Source organism: Neomonachus schauinslandi, chromosome 13 (assembly GCF_002201575.2).
Source record: "Neomonachus schauinslandi chromosome 13, ASM220157v2, whole genome shotgun sequence".
Lineage (NCBI taxonomy): Eukaryota > Metazoa > Chordata > Mammalia > Carnivora > Phocidae > Neomonachus > Neomonachus schauinslandi.
The window spans coordinates 89,214,367-89,231,942 of record NC_058415.1 but is presented as its reverse complement, the minus strand read 5'-3'; the positions used below and the strand labels follow the sequence as shown (position 1 = coordinate 89,231,942).

General features: G+C 43.0%; 1 protein-coding gene across 2 annotated transcripts in view; it reads left to right on the top strand.

The window, feature by feature from the left end:
* MED27 (mediator complex subunit 27) overlaps positions 1-17,576 on the top strand; it is a 202,605-nt gene that overhangs the window by 49,894 nt on the left and 135,135 nt on the right. For both annotated transcript variants that reach the window (XM_021691218.2, XM_044920381.1), the window contains exon 3: positions 13,338-13,468. In XM_021691218.2, coding sequence (XP_021546893.1) covers positions 13,338-13,468 — 131 coding nt within the window. The remainder of the gene's footprint in view (positions 1-13,337; positions 13,469-17,576) is intronic.

Genomic DNA, 17,576 nt, shown 5'->3' with positions numbered 1-17,576 from the left:
CTATGCTGCTCTTCACCGCTCCTCAGCGATCTATGCATGAAACAGCCAGACTTCCCATAGGAGTTGCAAAGATGGGGGCCTCTCGAATGTGGGAAGCACACTGCTTCTGTGTTGCAACCCTGGGTCCGTGTGGTGGGCCGGCTAGGGCTGCGTCCTTACGTTAGCCAGCTGTGACCTGCCTGAGGTTTCCGTCTGTAGCATATTCTTGCTGGGTCCCAGGTAGAGAAGACTTCTCAAATCAATCAGTGAGTCACAAGTATTTCTAAGATTGTGCTATGATTGTAAGACACGTTGTAAGGCTGCCTGCCTTGCTTCTTACAGTGCTGATTCCAGGGTTCCTCTGCAGAGATTCAGATCCAGCAGATTTGAGGCGGGAGCCTGCAATCTGAGCTCGCTACAGATGATTCTGATGCAGATGATCTCTGGCTGTGCTTTGAAAAATGACTTGAAGGCTGTAGTGCCCTTTGATTGTACCACTCCCTGCTTAGAACCTTCAGCAACACCCCTCCTCCCCCAAGAGTCTACCAAATAAAGTCCACAGAAGATGTAAAAAATTCATACCATTTGGGAGTAATATGGATTTTTAATTTGTTTAGGCAGGGTGTATGGGTCTGGCTGTGCACAGTCCCTGCAATGCCGATAGGCATTGTCTGAGTGCTTTCTTATTTATTCAGCAAGAATTTATTTACAACTCGGTGCCAAGCACTGTTCTAGGTGTTGGAGCTGTAGTAATGACTAAGATAGCCACAGTCTCTGTCCTAATGGAGCTTATTATATTCTGGTGTAGGGATGGGGGTAGGGGTGGCGGTGAGGTCGGGGAGATATACACTAAACAAAGAAACAAACAATATGTATAAAATACCTAGTTGGGTTTACTGCTATGATTAAGATAAAACACCATGGTGTGCGACAGAGTACCTAGAGGCTCCTGTCGTTTAGGGGGCAAGAGAAGGCTCTCTGAGAAGGTGAGGTGCAGGTTGAGACCTGCATGAGAAGTCAGGCATGCAAAGATCAGGGAAAAGAGTGTCCCAGGTAGAGGGGACAGCTAGTGAAAGGGGCCCTAAGACAGGAGTGAGCTTGGGTGTTCTCGGAGGGGAAGCGGGCCGGAGTGGCAGGGGACAGAGAGCTGGGATGGAGCAGTGGAATTCCAGTATGGCAGGCTGTCACACTCTGGGCCCTGGGCCCTGTGCCTCTGTAGACCGGCTGTGGCCACTTGGATCAGAGATGGGTGCCTAAGTCAAAGGCCGCCAGCAGTTTATGAAATCCAGACTGGCAAGGGCGCTCTGCCCGGTACCCCACACTCCGCTGCACGGGCTCCCAGCTCCTGTTCCAGAGCTCTTGGGATCTGAATGTATTTTGGATTTTAGAATATTTTGGATTACTCAAAGACAGTATGGTTCGTATACCACATATTACATTAATTTCTCCAGCAGGGTCTGGGGCAGCACCCTGTAATCAAATACTGTGTAGCAAAATGTTAGACTATTCGTGCTAAGTGAGATAAATTAAGATTTCAATAGACTCACATCAGTTCATGTCAGTTTTTGCTGTCACAGGGGTTTTGGTGCCATGTTGGTGAGAAAGCTTTTGACTTTAAGAACTTCCTATACATTTTTGTATTGTGGGGGAAAGTGTTGCTGTGTACCGGCAGATTCTTGTCCCATCCTCTGTTTCTCCTGTGTGAGACACCAGCAGGCACTGAGGGCATGAAAAGGTGTGTGCACCCGGGTTTGCACACTCAACTCACACAGCAGCAGGCCTGGCTGTGAGCAAGGGCGAGTAGAGCGATGGTCTGCAGTAGAGATGGAAGTGGCAGCAAGTGGCCGGGGGCTCAGAAGGCACGAGCTGCAGGAGGAGAAGGGCAGGGGACTGTCGGAGCTCTTCCTGCTGTCCGGGACACATCTCCAGTCTCTGCCACTTCCCTGGGGCTGCTCGTTGCAGCCTGAGAAGGCTGAGCTGGGCAATAGGGGAGGCAGGAGAACCCCATCATCTTCCCCCCTTTATGGGGACCTTGTGCAGGATTCAGAATCCAAATTCCTACCGTACTCTGACATTGAGTTCAGATCTCTTCTCATGCTAATTATGTATTCATTTGTTTAAAAAATGCTTATTGAGAACATGTAAAATTCTGGAGAGGCCAAATGGTGTAGTAGTGACAAAGCAGGGACCCTCCAGCCAGGCTGTCTGGATTCCGATCCTGACCCTGCCTCTTACTGGTTGCTGATGAGACAGTTCCGGCTCTCTTGAGGCTTACAGTTGAGAAAAAGAGTAGAGATAGATACATGCACAAAAATACTGTAATGTACAGCGATCGGCCCTATAAAAGGTGGTTCAGGAAGGCTTCTGGACTGGCTCGAACAAGCTCCCAACTCTTCTCAGCTCCCTGCATGCCAGGTCCTTAAGGGAAAGGCAGCCTATTTATTTGAGTTTCATGGATGAAAACAAAACACTGGATGTGGCATCAGTTGCCTGTTCTTATGTTCCTACCCCTGGCCCCAAAGAAGGCTCCTTCCCACATCCGAGATCTTCTGGATGGATGTGGTTAGTGATGTGTCGTGAATATTACTTCTTGGACATTCCCAGCTGGGTGCTGCTGATCCTCATTTTGGTTGCTTGCTTTGTTCTTCACAGCAGAATTTGGCAAGTTTGAGTAGGGCTTCAAACATCATGGGAGTAAGTAACTTGCACATCAGAGCAGGGGCTCCAGCCTTATGGTCCAGCAAACCCTGTACACTCCGCTTCCCCAGATCCTCCCAGAAAATAGGCCTGTTTTTCGCTGGTCCAGCTCCTTGAAGGTTTTTTTTTTTGGTCAGAAGCAAGGCCTTCCAGTCATTGGCTCAATCACCCTTGATACTCAGTCTAATTGTTAATGGCTCAGCAATCTCAGCCTGTTAATAATATTCACAATTAACCTTTATTGTGTATTTTGTGCCAGTCATTTTGCTCAGCACTTTCATGTATTTAACCCTCACTAACTTCAAGACCCTGAGTGTGGTTTTGCTCAGTGAAACCCCGGACTGCTTCTAGAGTAATCAAGTACTATTGCATAGCATCATCATCCCCAGTAATAGAAGGAAAGAACAGAAGCTCCAGAAAGTTGAACAACTCACCCCTAGCCACACGCTTAAGTGCAGGGCCTGTGATTTATATCCAGACAATTGACCACATACCTGCATTCTTCATTGGATTAACAATAGTAGAAATCATGCCTCGGTCACATTGATCAGTAGAAAATTCACTCTGACCTGTTGTTCATTGTAAACCAAAAATATACCCCCTGTTAGTAGGTATGGTTTAGGGTTTTTAAAATTCCAAACAAAAAAATCATAGCCCTATATTTTATCATAGGAAAATCCTACCACTTAGGCTGACATCTACCTTGCCTTTTCTCATACTTCTCATACTTTCAAGTACTTGTAGACAATCGCAGCCAGAACTTAAACCAACAAAAAAAACCTTCAACATTCCTCTAAAGAAGGAATCAAGTCCTAGGAGTCTGAGAAGAGACTTTGATCTTCCAGTGCTGAGTACTTTGTGGGTTGTGTGAGAAATACTCCGTAACTTGATTGTTGAATACATCAAGGTTGAGCCAACTTTCTGGGCATTTGGGTTGTGTGTAGATTAAAAAGAACAATTTCCCCAGTATATTAGAAGGAGCTTCCCAACTAATCCTCTGGGTTGCTTTTCATTTAGAGTGCTTCCGGTGTTTCCACAGGCCTCATACGATTGATTGTCCTGGTTATATTGAGAGTTTTACTCAGAGTCGGCCTAGAAGCACCATCAGTGTGATGGGTTCTCCTTGATTGTACAAGAATTGAGTTGGGATTCCTTCTCTACACAGCTGCTCACTCAGAACAGCCTGTAGGGTACATTTCCCCACTTTTTTCCATTATACTTACCAGTTTATTATCTGACATGTTTGGGGTGACAGTATTTGATTAAAAGATGATGATTCTGCTCCGTTTTGTGAAAATTCAGTCATCTCGCATTGTTGGAGGTGGCGAATTTCTGGGTGTAGTCACATCTGGTCATCACAAGAACGGCTCTGTCTTTGCTGGGCACTGTGCTTAAGGCTTTTGGATATATCCTGTCTCATTCCTACAGCTGTTCCTCCATCTCTTCCACTCCTGCTTGTTTCACTTTGTCTGACATCATAGTTCTAGATCTTAAAGATCATGATCACATGGCTCCCTGTTTCCCTTCTCCTTCCGAGTTTTCTCTGCACTTCCTCCGCACTGCCTTTCCCTCTGCCCCACCTCTCCCTACTTCATATCCCAGGTAAATCAGGGTTGGAGGGAAGTCTGACCAGATCCCTCCCCGGCTGACAGCAGAGGAGGCTGATGGGCGCTGCATGTGACAGTAAAGAAAACGGTGCTGGGAGCAGAAATGGACACTTAGTGACATTGGCAGATGGTAGAGTTAAGCTCCAGCTAAACCTGAACTGACTGGAAGGCACATAGGAATCATTTTTACTGCCCAGAAGAGAGGTTGATAATAATCTAATCATAATTTTATATTTATCGGATTGGCCATTTTAAAAAATCATCTTTACTGGTTTCTTGACTGAAATCTATGTAGTAATAACTGGGCAGATGACGAATACTTAGCATTCATTGTCTAGATTTGTGATTTACAAGTGTCCGGTGGTTTTCATTTTATTCATTTCTCAGTTGAAACCATCCCCCCTTTTTTTGGAGGGGGGCAAGGAAGAGAAATACCCAGGGATATACGTGTTATATGGGAATATTCAGTTCTTCCCCCATGCCTCCGCTATGAATGCTTTGGGAAGAAGAACAAACAAGGTATTTTGGTATGTCCGTAAGCATTCCATGCCCATTAGGCCCCTACCCTGCACTTGGTTTCAACTAATACCACAGAGGGCCTTTTCCCCACCCCCTCAGTAACTGCCTCCATTGGAGACTTTTGGTGACTAGGGAAATGTTTGCACTTCATAAGTATATTTAAATTTCACCAGTGTTGATTTTTATATTAGGAAGTCAAGTTCAGAACTGCATTTCCTTAAGAGAAGTATTTATATATAACATCATAGGATTTCAGTGTTAGAAGGGGTCTTAGATATAATCCAGCCTCCTTTTTTAGACTTTCGTTCTAGGCCTTATGTGTGCATTTAGAGACTAGTATTCAGCATTTCTGGTGGAAGCATAAAGATAATTCCGGGATGTGTCATTCTTCCCTGCTACTTCTGTCTTTAGTCATAACAGAGTCAAGCACACATTCTGTTTTTGTTGAGTATATAGTGTGTAAAGGGATAATTATTCTGGGCTGGTTCAAGCTTAGCTGGGAGACAAGGACAAATGACCCATCCGCCATGGACTTTTTCCTCTAACAGGAGGATAGGTGAACAAGATGGCACCATGTTGTGTTCTCAGGGCATGTTCTCACTCATTGTCACCATGCTTTTATGATCTGTTAGCATTCTCTCGTTGACAACACTGTCACATTTGCTTGGATCCTATTTCTGTTTCCTGCCTGCATCTTAAGTGGTCAGGTGAGCCTCCAACATGATCTTCCTTTTTGACCATGCATTGCTCTCTAAGAACACGCCGGGCAAACAGGTTGAGGGCCTGGTCTGAGGTGCGAGGTGAGTAACAGAGACAGGAAGACACGGATTCTAGTATGCCCTTGTCTGTCCTCGTCCCTTCATGGCTTTCTTTTGTCTTTTACCAGTAGTCTCCTTGCTGGTGGTTTCCTCCATTTTTAGCCACGTTCACAGTTTGCTTCGTTAGTGAATCTGCTCAGATGGATAAGTGATATCTTTTCCAGCTGATTGGCATCTCTGAAGTATGATAACATATGTACAGCTGTAGCGTAAATAGGAGCAGTTGTGGAGAAAGGCCTATTAATAAAGGTGCGAGATCTGGGACATACCAGAAGCACCATTCTTTTTTTTTTTTTTTTTTTAAAGATTTTATTTATTTATTTGAGAGAGAGAGAATGAGACACAGAGAGCATGAGAGGGAGGAGGGTCAGAGGGAGAAGCAGACTCCCTGCCGAGCAGGGAGCCCGATGCGGGACTCGATCCCAGGACTCCAGGATCATGACCTGAGCCGAAGGCAGTCGCTTAACCAACTGAGCCACCCAGGCTCCCCACATTACAGAGATTTAAAGAAAGTAAAAGGCTGCTACCCATCCTCTCTATTTGCTTCTTTGACAGTTTGTGAAGTTGGGACAGTTGAGGGTTCATGTGCAGGAGGAAAGAAACCCAAATGGCATTTAGCATGTAAATGATGCCCCAGTCAGGCAGCAACACCGCCCTGACTTGGGTCCTGCTGTCCTAGTAATTGAAAGGCCTGAAACCCAGCTTCCCAGTAGAGAACAAATAGGCAAATAAATTGGAGGCTTCCTTCTTATGGTTTATTGATGCTGTTTTGACCAAGTTAAAAAGATCATTTACCCATAAAGGCTCAAATCTAAGGTTGTTTTTCTTTCTTTCTTTTCTTTTTAATATTGGCTATTTGAAAGAAGTGTTAGGAGATAAAAGGAGGAAAGAAGCTAATACCATTAGCTAATATTTAGATAAAAACCCAAGCAAAACAATTAGATTTATGGTATTTTTCTGTAGCTGTTTTCCTTAGCACAGATAATAACAGGCTTGCTTGTTTCTCTCCTTAGGATTATGTTCAAAAGAAGAATCAGAGCTTTATAGTAATACATGTTTTTTTTCTCATTAGCTGGAAACAAAATATATTTCAATAATGAGGGGCAAAGGTCTTGTAACTCAAAGTGGTGACGAAGTGTTCCTGTTTTTGCACAAATATTAGGTCTAGTTTAATGGTTTAGGGGAAATAGGGATTGCATGAGAATCTCAGATTGGCCCCCACCCCCACCCCACCCAGCCACATCCACATATCCCAGCTGTATGGGGTATGACTTGATCCAGGTGTCATACTATCCTCAGATCAAGGCTGTGAGCTTTGGTGTGTTCCGTTGCACCTGGGAAGGATTTTCAACACACTCATGCCAACCAGCACTGGCTGTTTTGGCCTGGGATCTGCAGGGGAAGTGATACTACACGACTAATGTCCTTGCTTACTGCTCTCATGATGTATTACACACATTCTTAAAGAGAGTCCCTAAGTAAAAACAGATTATATGTGTGGACTCTCCCGGACAGTAAGAGAATTTATAAAAACCTATTAGGCAGTAGCACAATTGCCCCATCAGAGAACGGTAAATAGCAGAGATGCCAGGAAGGTTAAATGTGTTATTGCCGAGTCTAAAATTTAGATTTTTGGACAATATTGAGGTTTCTATGATTTCTTAATTTCTTTTCTCCACGGTTTTTAACCGTGAATGATATTAAAGCCTTAAAATGATAGAATTTAGAACTTTCCCAGACAACCCACATGAGACATGACTAGAGTCAGTAGAAGGGAGGAACATGTGACATCTCGGTACCTAAAAGAGGTCCGAGTGAAGGGAACAAACAAAGGAAGAGATCCCAGTGATGCTAGCTAACATCGTGTTCCTTGAGCACAGTCTCAGTTCCCTGTCTGGGAGGAGTCACTGTGCTCTCCTGCTGGCAGAGATCACAAATGTCAGGTCCTCCAGGTAGAAAGATGCAGCACACTTAGCCCCTGCCCCCCTGTACACTCCCCCTCTGGGCATGTGTGACCTTGGGCCAATGACTTCTCTAAGGCCCGAGTCTCCTCTCCTATAAAATGGGGGTGGGGGACAGGTGGAGGTTGGTGTCTCCAAGGCCCTTCTTTGACATTAGAGTTCTATGATTTGAAGTCATCCGAGTGCAGTCCCTATAGATGCCTTATCCTGAACTCAAGCCTGAATAGAGGTTTAGACATACCCATTATTTTGGGCAGTTAGAGGAAAGAGGGGTTCCTTGTGGTTCTGCTGTGACGTGAGCCCCTGCAAAGCAGTGTGTTTGCTTCTGTAAGTGCCCAGCCTTAAGAGGACTGTCTGATAGGGCCATTCTGTTCTCTGTATTGGCTACAGTGACAGGCCAGGCCAGGCCAGGCCAGGCCATAGCAGTTTTACTAATCTGCCAGTCAACTTACCCGTTGACAAATTCATTAGCTACACCTGAATGCAGTACACTCTCCTCGATACTGTTGTGAATGCAGAGTAATCAGTAACAAGGTCTGCACCCTCAAGAAATGTCTCCCCAGGTGGCCAGCTTAGCTTCATTCCTGGACCAAGAAATAACACAAGGCTGCCTTTCCTGGCTGCCAAGTCCCAGTGACGGGCAGAAGCTCTGTGCTCAGAGAAGGGAAACTGTCCTGGAGGGACTGGGGGAGGAGGTGGCAGGGCTCCATAGCCTCTTGATCTCTTCCTCCCCTCCCGTGGGCCCTTTGTCTAAGCCAGCCAGAATTTGTTTAACTTAGTTCTGTCTCACTCCTCACCCAAACGGTTTAGTTACCGGAAGTACCAGTTTGTCTTGCTAGTATTCTTAGAAACTTACATGAAATTGTACTTAAAGTTTTTAAAAATAAAGCAAGCTATGTCTTAAGGTGAGGAGAACTTTTTTTTTTTTTTTTTTTACAACCCCCTCCCCGCCAAAAGAAGCCTTCAGTGAATCTTTGAAAAGGAGATCATGATTTTCACAGTGGGGAGAATCAAACCTTGGTTGACCTGGCTTATAAATGTTGAGAATTTTGAATGTCCTGTTTTCTTAAAGTGGGATTCAGGCCATATGGCATGGATAGGATAATGTTGGGAGTGAATAGATGCTGTACCATGGACCCCAGGGAGGTTTTAGCAAACGTTTCAGCTTTTATGTGCTAGACCTGATTGAATGCCACTGGCTTAATTGGTATATTGAATGTGATAGGTATGGTGACTTTCCTTCTATTTGCTCCTCAAACTTCTGTCCGTTGCACAACAGATCCTCTCTCTGTCTTGGAGCAGATAGAAACATTCAGAACAATGTGGAAGACAGCCAAGTGGAGAGCCAACCAAAGGACATGGTTGCTCATCTGATTCTCTGAACCCAAGATATAAGGCAGAAACTTTGCATTTGAATCCTGTTTTTTACAATTTACTTTAATAATATTTCCTTCCAGTATGTGTTGTTATTTGTAATTTGAAACATATTAAAGCTAATTGAATTAGGCCTCAGAAATTTGGACTTCTTTAAAAGCGGATTCTATAAAGAACAAGCCTATCAGGGTGAAAAGGGTTATTGCGTGAAATTGTGGGGACATTGTTTCACCATTTTATGATGAAACCAGATACCCATGTAACTCCTTCAGAAACCCAAAGGAATGAAACTTCGGAGCTTGAGGAAAAGATAGAATGCATGTTTTGTCAAGAGGGAAGTGAGATGTGTAAGGTCACACAGCTGTCGTTAGTAGCAGAGTCTGGTTGCACATCTTCAAAGAGGATGCTGGTTACAGAGGTTGTCGGTCTGCACAGGAAAGTTTACAAGGACCTTACCTTGTAACCCTTGGCACTTACGCATGTTTAATATTACTAAAACAGTGTTACCTTATTTTTATTTTTTTTAAAGATTTTATTTATTTATTTAAGAGAGAGAATGAGCATGAGCAGGGGGAGGGGGAGAGGGAGAGGCAGACTCCCCGCTGAGCAGGGAGCCTGACGCCGGGCTCGATCCCAGGGCCCCGGGATCATGACCCGAGCCGAAGGCAGACGCTTAACTGACTGAGCCACCTGGTGCCCCCAAACAGTGTTACTTTAAAGAAAATATCCAGTAAATCAAGGTTTTCCTAATTCTAAGAGGTCTAAGAGCTCATTATGAGTTGTTGAGATTTTCCCAGGTTTAGAGGTAATTTGTAGACATAATTGATTAGAAAGGGCTACAGGTTGCGAACTGACCGAAAAGTCCTAGGTCAGTCATAGAAATTAGGAAGTTGACAATAGTAGCAAAATTGCAGCTGAGAGAAATGCTCTCTAAATCCAAAGAACATTGAAATAGCTGTTAGCATGGAAAGGCAGTTTACCAGTAAAAAAAATGCTCGCTACATCAACATTCCCATTCCCCACATCTGTGTGAGGTGGAAGTTAAAAGAATAGATTGTTTTTTTTTTCTCACCCTCTTTCATTTTATTCTTGCTGGTTAGTGGAGAAATGATCTTGGATAGAAAAATCTCATTAGAACTTTGGTAAGTTGCTTTTTGAAATAGAGTTGTTTCCATGCCACAGACATTTGGAGTGAAGTATGTTTATTGAAATATATTTTTATAGAAAATATTACAGAACCTGTAATTGAAAACTTACGGCAGCATTTTGGGGAGTGATATGTTCTTAATGTTAATTTGTGGATTCGCTCCGAACTCCCTTCTGCTGTTTTAGAACCATTGGCTGAGTGAACGTATTCCAAGAGTCTTTTCAGATCTAAACTGTGTTTCATGGAATGGAGTATTTGGTGCTTAAATAATGTATAAATCCAGTTGGACAGGATCTGTCTGTCAGTTTTATTAACTTTGACCTTTTCTCCCATTATAAAGATGGTTCGGTAAATATTTAATGGGCCCCTTATAGATCTTGACAGTCGGAGCTGTGTTCCTGGAAACTGGGATACGTATATATGATTAACAAATGTCGCTTAATCACTATGAGTCAGCTTTGAAGGGCAGGTTTTGTTTTTTTGGAAAGAGGAGTCCTTCCCTCTCCGTGTGCTCTTAGAGGTGCAGTCTATGTTGAGAGCGCCCAAGATGGTAGACATTTTAAACCCTTTAAAAGACAGCAGCTAGCATGCATTTCTGCTGTTTTGGGTTTTTTTGTTTGTTTGAGCAAATGATCAAAATGATGCTAGGTGGGCAAAATCACCCTGCCACTCTGCATAGTTAGCAGGACTCTTCCACTCAAAGAGTCAGCAGGGCCAGAATGGCTGAGCTTGCATGGACCCTAATAAGATACAAAGAAGGAGGAGAGCCAAAAGGAGAGATGATTCCTTGAGCCAGGAGGGGACCCCTGCCAAGCTGTCTTTTCCTTTAATTCCATAAAACCCCATGCATATTGCACTCATTGCAAATTCTGGTGGGGAAGATCGAAACCCAAGTAGCTGACATTTTGAAACATTGTCTTTCAAACTTGTACTGTCCCTTGCTTCCATTGATTTCCCATTTAAGAAATCTGTAGGAGAAAAACAAATTTGAGCAAAATTCATTGGTCTAAGATGAGTTGTTAGAGCCAAATTATGCACCCCCCTTTCCACCCTGAGAAGAGCTCCATTTTTATTATGAATGTGATACATCTTTGTCTTGTATTGTGCAGCCATAAGGCTCTCACAGCAAATCGACCAAGTAAATCAAGAGCCTGTTAAAAAGCAATATGGATGCTCCAAACACAGACATTTCGGTCTTACTGGGTCACTGGATATCTTCATTTTTATGGCCACTTTCAAGAAGCAGACCATTTCAGTTGGTTCTGTTTTCTTGCTCTCTCTATTTGTACGCAGCCCACTGGCTTTAGGTGAGCCATTTATTTTTCAGAACGTTATTACCCTTTGCATGCAGGGCCCAGCCCCTTTGATATGGTGGTCACCAGTGTCATTACCAGGAACTGTAATGTAGCTGACTCTGCAAAGGAAATCTATGCCTTGAAGGAGCATTTTGAAAAGAAATTGATTCAGAGCTTCAGAGTGAATTACTATTTGTATGTTTAGTTAATTCTAAATAAATGTTTGAAGGACCTTGCTTAATTTGAGAAGGGAAGAAGAAACATACTGGATGTTATAAATGGTCTCAATCCAAATTCTTAGCTTGGCATTTTCACATTTGAATGTTTTATTTACATCTGTTCAAAATTGGAATACCTTTCAAGGATAATTTTATTATTGAGAGATTGATGACAACTCTTAAGATCTACATTACAAAAGTATGGGATTAAAAAAGGAAGATAGCAGTCACTGTCACATGTCAGATTGGATATAAGCTTCACTTGGCAAAGAGTGAGAATGATGAGTTGTATTTTAAAACAAAAGATCCTGATGGTAGGAGATGAGGGTGGGGAGGGGGGGAGACTGACTGCATTGGGGCACAAGGGAACTTTTGCAGTGATGGACATTGTCTGTACCTGGATTGGGGTGGCAGTTTCACAGGTATAGACATTATCATAAATCATCAAACTATACACTTAAAATGTGTGCATTTTATTTTATGTAAATTGTAACTCAGTAAGGTGGATTTTTTTTTAAAGTCCTGTTGGGTTTAGAATTAGGCAGTGTTACTTCTCCTTTCCAATAGCGAAATGGAGGTCTAGAGAAGTAAAATGACGTGTCCTGAGTAACTTCGAAGCTCAGCAGTTTGTCCAGAACAAAGCAAAGGATGCAGGCCTGGAGCTCACTGAAAGTATTTTGTGTCCTTAGAGGCACTGTGTTGTTCCAATTACATGTACACAGAGTGAAACGAACTTCTCCATCCCGTTCTCTTCAGTGAGCCTGTATCCATTTGTATGCTTTGTTGTAAGATATGCTCAGGAGCTTATTCTTATGACTGATACTTGTATCTTCAGCACTGAAGACAGTGGCCCAGTGGTTCCGAATGTTGAGGCTGACCACACGGTGTGTTTCATATATGTTTATGATAGGCCATGTTGTGCTCCCAGTTAATGCAGTAGGCTACCCAGTTATGTGGTTTTTATTATAAGCAAGAGTTCCCAGAACTAATTTGTCTTTAAGGAATCCCTGTGGATCTTCTTATAAAGAATGACATAGGCTTTAAAAAACCATTGATATAAAGCATATATGAAATAGTAGTGAAAAATAAAGAAGAAAAAATTACTTAAGTTCTGCTACTTAGGAATAGACCGTTAACATTTTTTTTTTAAGATTTTATTCTATTTATTTGAGAGAGAGACGCACACACAGGCTGTGCAGGTGAGGGGAGCGGCGGGGGGTGGGGGGGAGAATCCCAAGCAGGCTCCCCGCTGAATGTGGAGTCAATGAGGGGCTCTATCTCACAACCCTGAGATCACGACCTGAGCCAGAACCAAGAATCGGATACTTAACCCACTTAGCCACCCAGGTGCCCCTATTACTGTTAATATTTGAGAGACCGTCTTTTTAAGTGTCTCTCCATTTACAATGTAACCTGTTTTTGTTTTTTATTCAACAAAATGATGTCGTAAATTTCTTTCCATATCTTAACCAAGTTCCCAGTTATTGTTGGGCATTCAGGTGGTCGCTGGTTCTCCATCATTAGGTAATGCTGTGATGAACAACCTTGTCTACGCTTCTTTCCGTTTGTCTCAGTAGCTCCTTACAAATACATTCCTTGAAGCAAAATGTTAGCCGCTGCATTTGCCGTGATTTAGAATGTTCTAAGGGGGTAAGATACATCAAGTATTGGCCTCCGTTTACCAAACGGTATTTCTCTTCCCCTTTTGTTTTGTTTGTGCAGTTGCAGTACCATGCAGGTCTGGCGTCTGGCCTTTTGAATCAACAGTCCTTGAAACGCTCTGCTAACCAGATGGGAGTATCTGCTAAACGGAGACCAAAGGCTCAGCCCACGACTCTTGTCTTACCACCTCAGTGAGTAATGGGTTTGAAACAGTTCTTTTGTCCTGGGTGAACTCTCCTTGGTGCTTGTTTTTGGTGAATGGAAAGTTATTTTTTGTGAAATTGTTCTTCCTTTTGCCAAGGTACCTGCTAAGATTAGAAACCCAGCACACAGGTAACATCTTTTTGCGTAGATCTTAAGTGAAGCAGTGATGATGAGCTTTGTAATTGACATACTTTGTGTGTGTAACTTTTCCACCTAGGATTTAAAGCTTCCTCATAGCCTTTTCTTTATTTCCTTGTCACAGTCCCAAAGTTGGCAGAGCCTAAGTACGGTTGTCCTTATTTAACCGATGAGACAGCTGAGGAGCACATTTTGATAAGCTGCAGGCCGCCTAGAGAATCTGGGGGAGCTGGGATTCGAGTCGTGCTAGGCTCACTTGTTCTCTTTTAAACTCGTAAAATGTGAGCCCTTCTTTTTCCTAGTAGGAGAGATAAGAGATACTGTGAGGTTCAGAAATGTACAGCATGGTGATTGTTTTCACATGTGCACACCTCCATGTAGCTCCACCCAGATCAGGCCATGTGGCCACCGCTTCCAGAAGCCCTAGAGGGCTCCTCCCCACGTTCCCAGTCTGTACACTTGCTGTCTCCCTTCCCAGGTTTAGCACTGTTCCACCTTCTTTGAACGATTGATTTTTACCTGTTCTTGAACTTCATATCATTGGAATCACACAATATGTAATCTTTTGTTATCAGCTCTTTTTCACCCAGCATAATGTCTGTTAGATTTATCCAGGTTGTTTGTTCTTTTTTGTTGCTATGTAATATTCTTTCGATTATGCCACAAGGGATTCATCCGTTTACCTGTTGGGTTATTTTGTGCTAGAAGCCCTGGTAGATGAAGGCCAGGGCTCACTCTGTGTGGAATCAGAAATGTGAACACACCAGTCTTTGCTGATAGCTTCCCTGTGAGCATGCACACTCCCCTGAGCAAGGCCATACTCCCAAACGGCTTGGCTGGGACTTTAGACACGTTCCCTAGCCTGTCCTGCCCTCCTATTGTACCCTCTTTTGGTTACATGCTCAGTTACAAACTACAGCTGACACCTTGAACAATGCAGGGGTCATGGGCACAGTCGAAGATCTGTGTATCTGTGTATTACTTTTGGTTCCCCCCAAACTTAACTACTGATAGCCTAATAGTGACTAGAAGCCTACAGATAACATAAACAGTTGATTAACAGGTATTTTGTATGTTAAGTGTATTATATACTCTATTCTTACAATAAAATAAGCTAGAAAAAAGAAAATGTTATTAGGACAATTATAAGGAAGAGAAAATACATTTATAGTACTGTATTGACAAAAATATCATATATAAAGTGGACCCGTGGGCACCTGGGTGGCTCAGATGGTTAAGTGTCTGCCTTCGGCTCAGGTCATGATCCCAGCGTCCTGGGATCGAGTCCCGCATCGGGCTCCCTGCTCCTTGGGAGCCTGCTTCTCCCTCTGCCTCTCTCTCTCTCATGAATAAATAAATAAAATCTTAAAAAAAAAAAAAAAAAGTGGACCCGTGCATTTCCAGCCTGTTCAGGGATCAGCTGTACATTTTAAAATTTCCAGTCCAAAGGAATGTTTCCAGGTGAGACTCACTTGTTTGCCTTTATGCAAGATTTCACTTATTTTCTGTTTGATTAGCAAATATTGTACCTGCTATCTGCAGGCACTGTCCTAGGCTGTGGAGGATACAATCGTGAGCAACACAGATGTGGTCCCACCTTCCTGAAGCTTTTTTTTGCTGGGGAAAGAAGACCAAAAAAAAAAAAAACCAAAAAGCCCTAAACAAATTAACAAATTAATAATTTCTGGTTGTGATTGGTGCTTAGAAAGGAACACATAGGGTAGTGAGGGATGGGATTGGGGAAACTGCTTAGACCGCGTGGTCAGAGGCCTCTCCAAGGAGAAGACGTTAGGTGGAGAGAGGCCAGCAGAGAGCTGGGAGGTCACGGAGGATGCCTCAAGATCTTTTCCCTCATCACTGGACACTCGCACCACCATTTCTGTGATTTTTCAGGCTTTCTTCACAATTAACATTTGCTTCCAGGAGAAGAGGAGCATAACCAACCAGCCTCCAACAAGTTATTTTTTGCCTGCCGCATGCACAGGTGCACGGTTTTCAGACACTTGGAGTGATGCAAAGCGGAGAATTTTCACTGTTTGGTAGAAGGCTTCTGAAGGAACATTATCTGTTGTTTCTCATATGTTGATTTGGTGATTCTGCAAATCTCCAACTTTCAGCTCTCCAAAGTCTAATGGGCCTTGTAACTTGTCATTTTCCCTGCATGGATTGTCTACTGAGGCAAGATGTTTGGTGAGAAGTGAAAGACTTTCTAATGGTCCCATTAGACTGGAGCCAAAAAGTGTTTGTTGCTAACTCTCTCTTGACAAAAGTCAGCTCTTAGTCCATCTGTTCGCCATTTGTTCATTTGCATTGGCTTGAAACCTGTTTACAGGTGACATGCTATTATGAGGACACTTAGAAACTATTTTAAGCACCAAGGCAATCAACAGACTCTGTTCTCATGCCAAAAAAAAAAAAAAAAAAAGGTGTTCACAACTGTCATCATAAATTTATAGTAAATCACTCAAAATACTTAGTTTCAAAGAGAAAAGTGGTTACTGTGTCCTAAGAATACAACGTCGGAATGATTTCCTATACTTAGTAGCCTGTCTCCTGTGAAAATTGACTGCTGCCTTTGACATCATTGAGCTTTTGGGGCTCATGCTATTGTGGATCCCTTCAAAGACCTGTCCAGTAGGCAGGATCTATAGCTAAAGGACATTCAGTGCACTTTTATTGAGCACCTACTATGTGCTTCTTACTGTGGTAGAGTCAGGAATAGAAATACCAGCAAGACAAAGCTGCTGGACTAATTGAATCCAAAAATTTTTAAATTAAAACGTAGGCCACTAGTAATATATACATATTGTAGACCTTGAACAAACCAAAGATGACACGAAAGGAAAACATAATAATACTGTCACACAGAGAAAGTTATTGCTAAGGTTTTGATGGATATTGTCCTCAACTTTTTCTATGCATATATAATGTTTAAAAACAAGAAACAACCTCCAAAAGGGATTATATTGTAATGTTCTGTATGACATCTCAACATTTATTGAATGTAGTTGTTAGACTTGAAGGTCATGTAGTTTTATCTATGGAGCATTTAAATTTGCATATTAATCAGCCATGTTGTGGCTGTATTCTGTAGAACAGTGCTAATTACAAAATTTTTATTACAAGCGTGACATGACCATAAACTAACTTTGTCATTAAGGAAATCCCTTATAAAACAACACCCAAACCCTCCAGGACTGGTGCATTAGTCATCTATTGCTGCATAACGGATCGCCCCAAAACATGGTGATTTGACAACAGTAAACATGATCTCTCACATTTTTCGTGGCTCAGGAATCTGAGAGTGGCTTGGCTGCATGGTTCTGGCTCAGTCTCTCAGAAGATTGCAATCAGATATCAGCCAGAAATGCAGTCATCTCAAGGTTGGACTGAGGTTTGGGGGTCTTGTCCAGGGTAACTCGCTCACATGGTAGGCAAGTTGGTGCTGGCTGTTGACAAGAGACCTCAGTCCCACTCCACAGGAGGCTTGAGTACCCTCATGACTTGCGGGTGACTTCTCCCAGAGCAAGCCGTCTCAGAGAATGAGAGCCAGGTAGAGTCGATCCTTTTTATGGCCTAGCCTCCAAAGGCACAGCATCCATTCCACCCCATTCTGTTAGTTAGAAATGAGTCACTAAGTCTGACTGATGTTTAAGGGGAAGGGATGAGGCTCTCCCTTTTGAAAGGAGGATTATCAAAAAATTTGTGGATGTTTTTTAAAACCACCGCAGTTGCCAATGAGGAGAGTCATTGCACAGAGGGAAGAAGGGTTGAGCCTGTAAGCCCCATTCACTTATTTATTCGGCAAATTATTTACTCAGGGCCTACAGGTGTTTGGTCCTATGCGCTGTGCTGGGGATTTGGAGATGGCATAAGATAGAATTTGGCTTTCACGAAGCTCTGAGCAGAAACAGAGGAACAAACAAGTAGCAGGGAATCCTAGTAATGTGTGCCAAG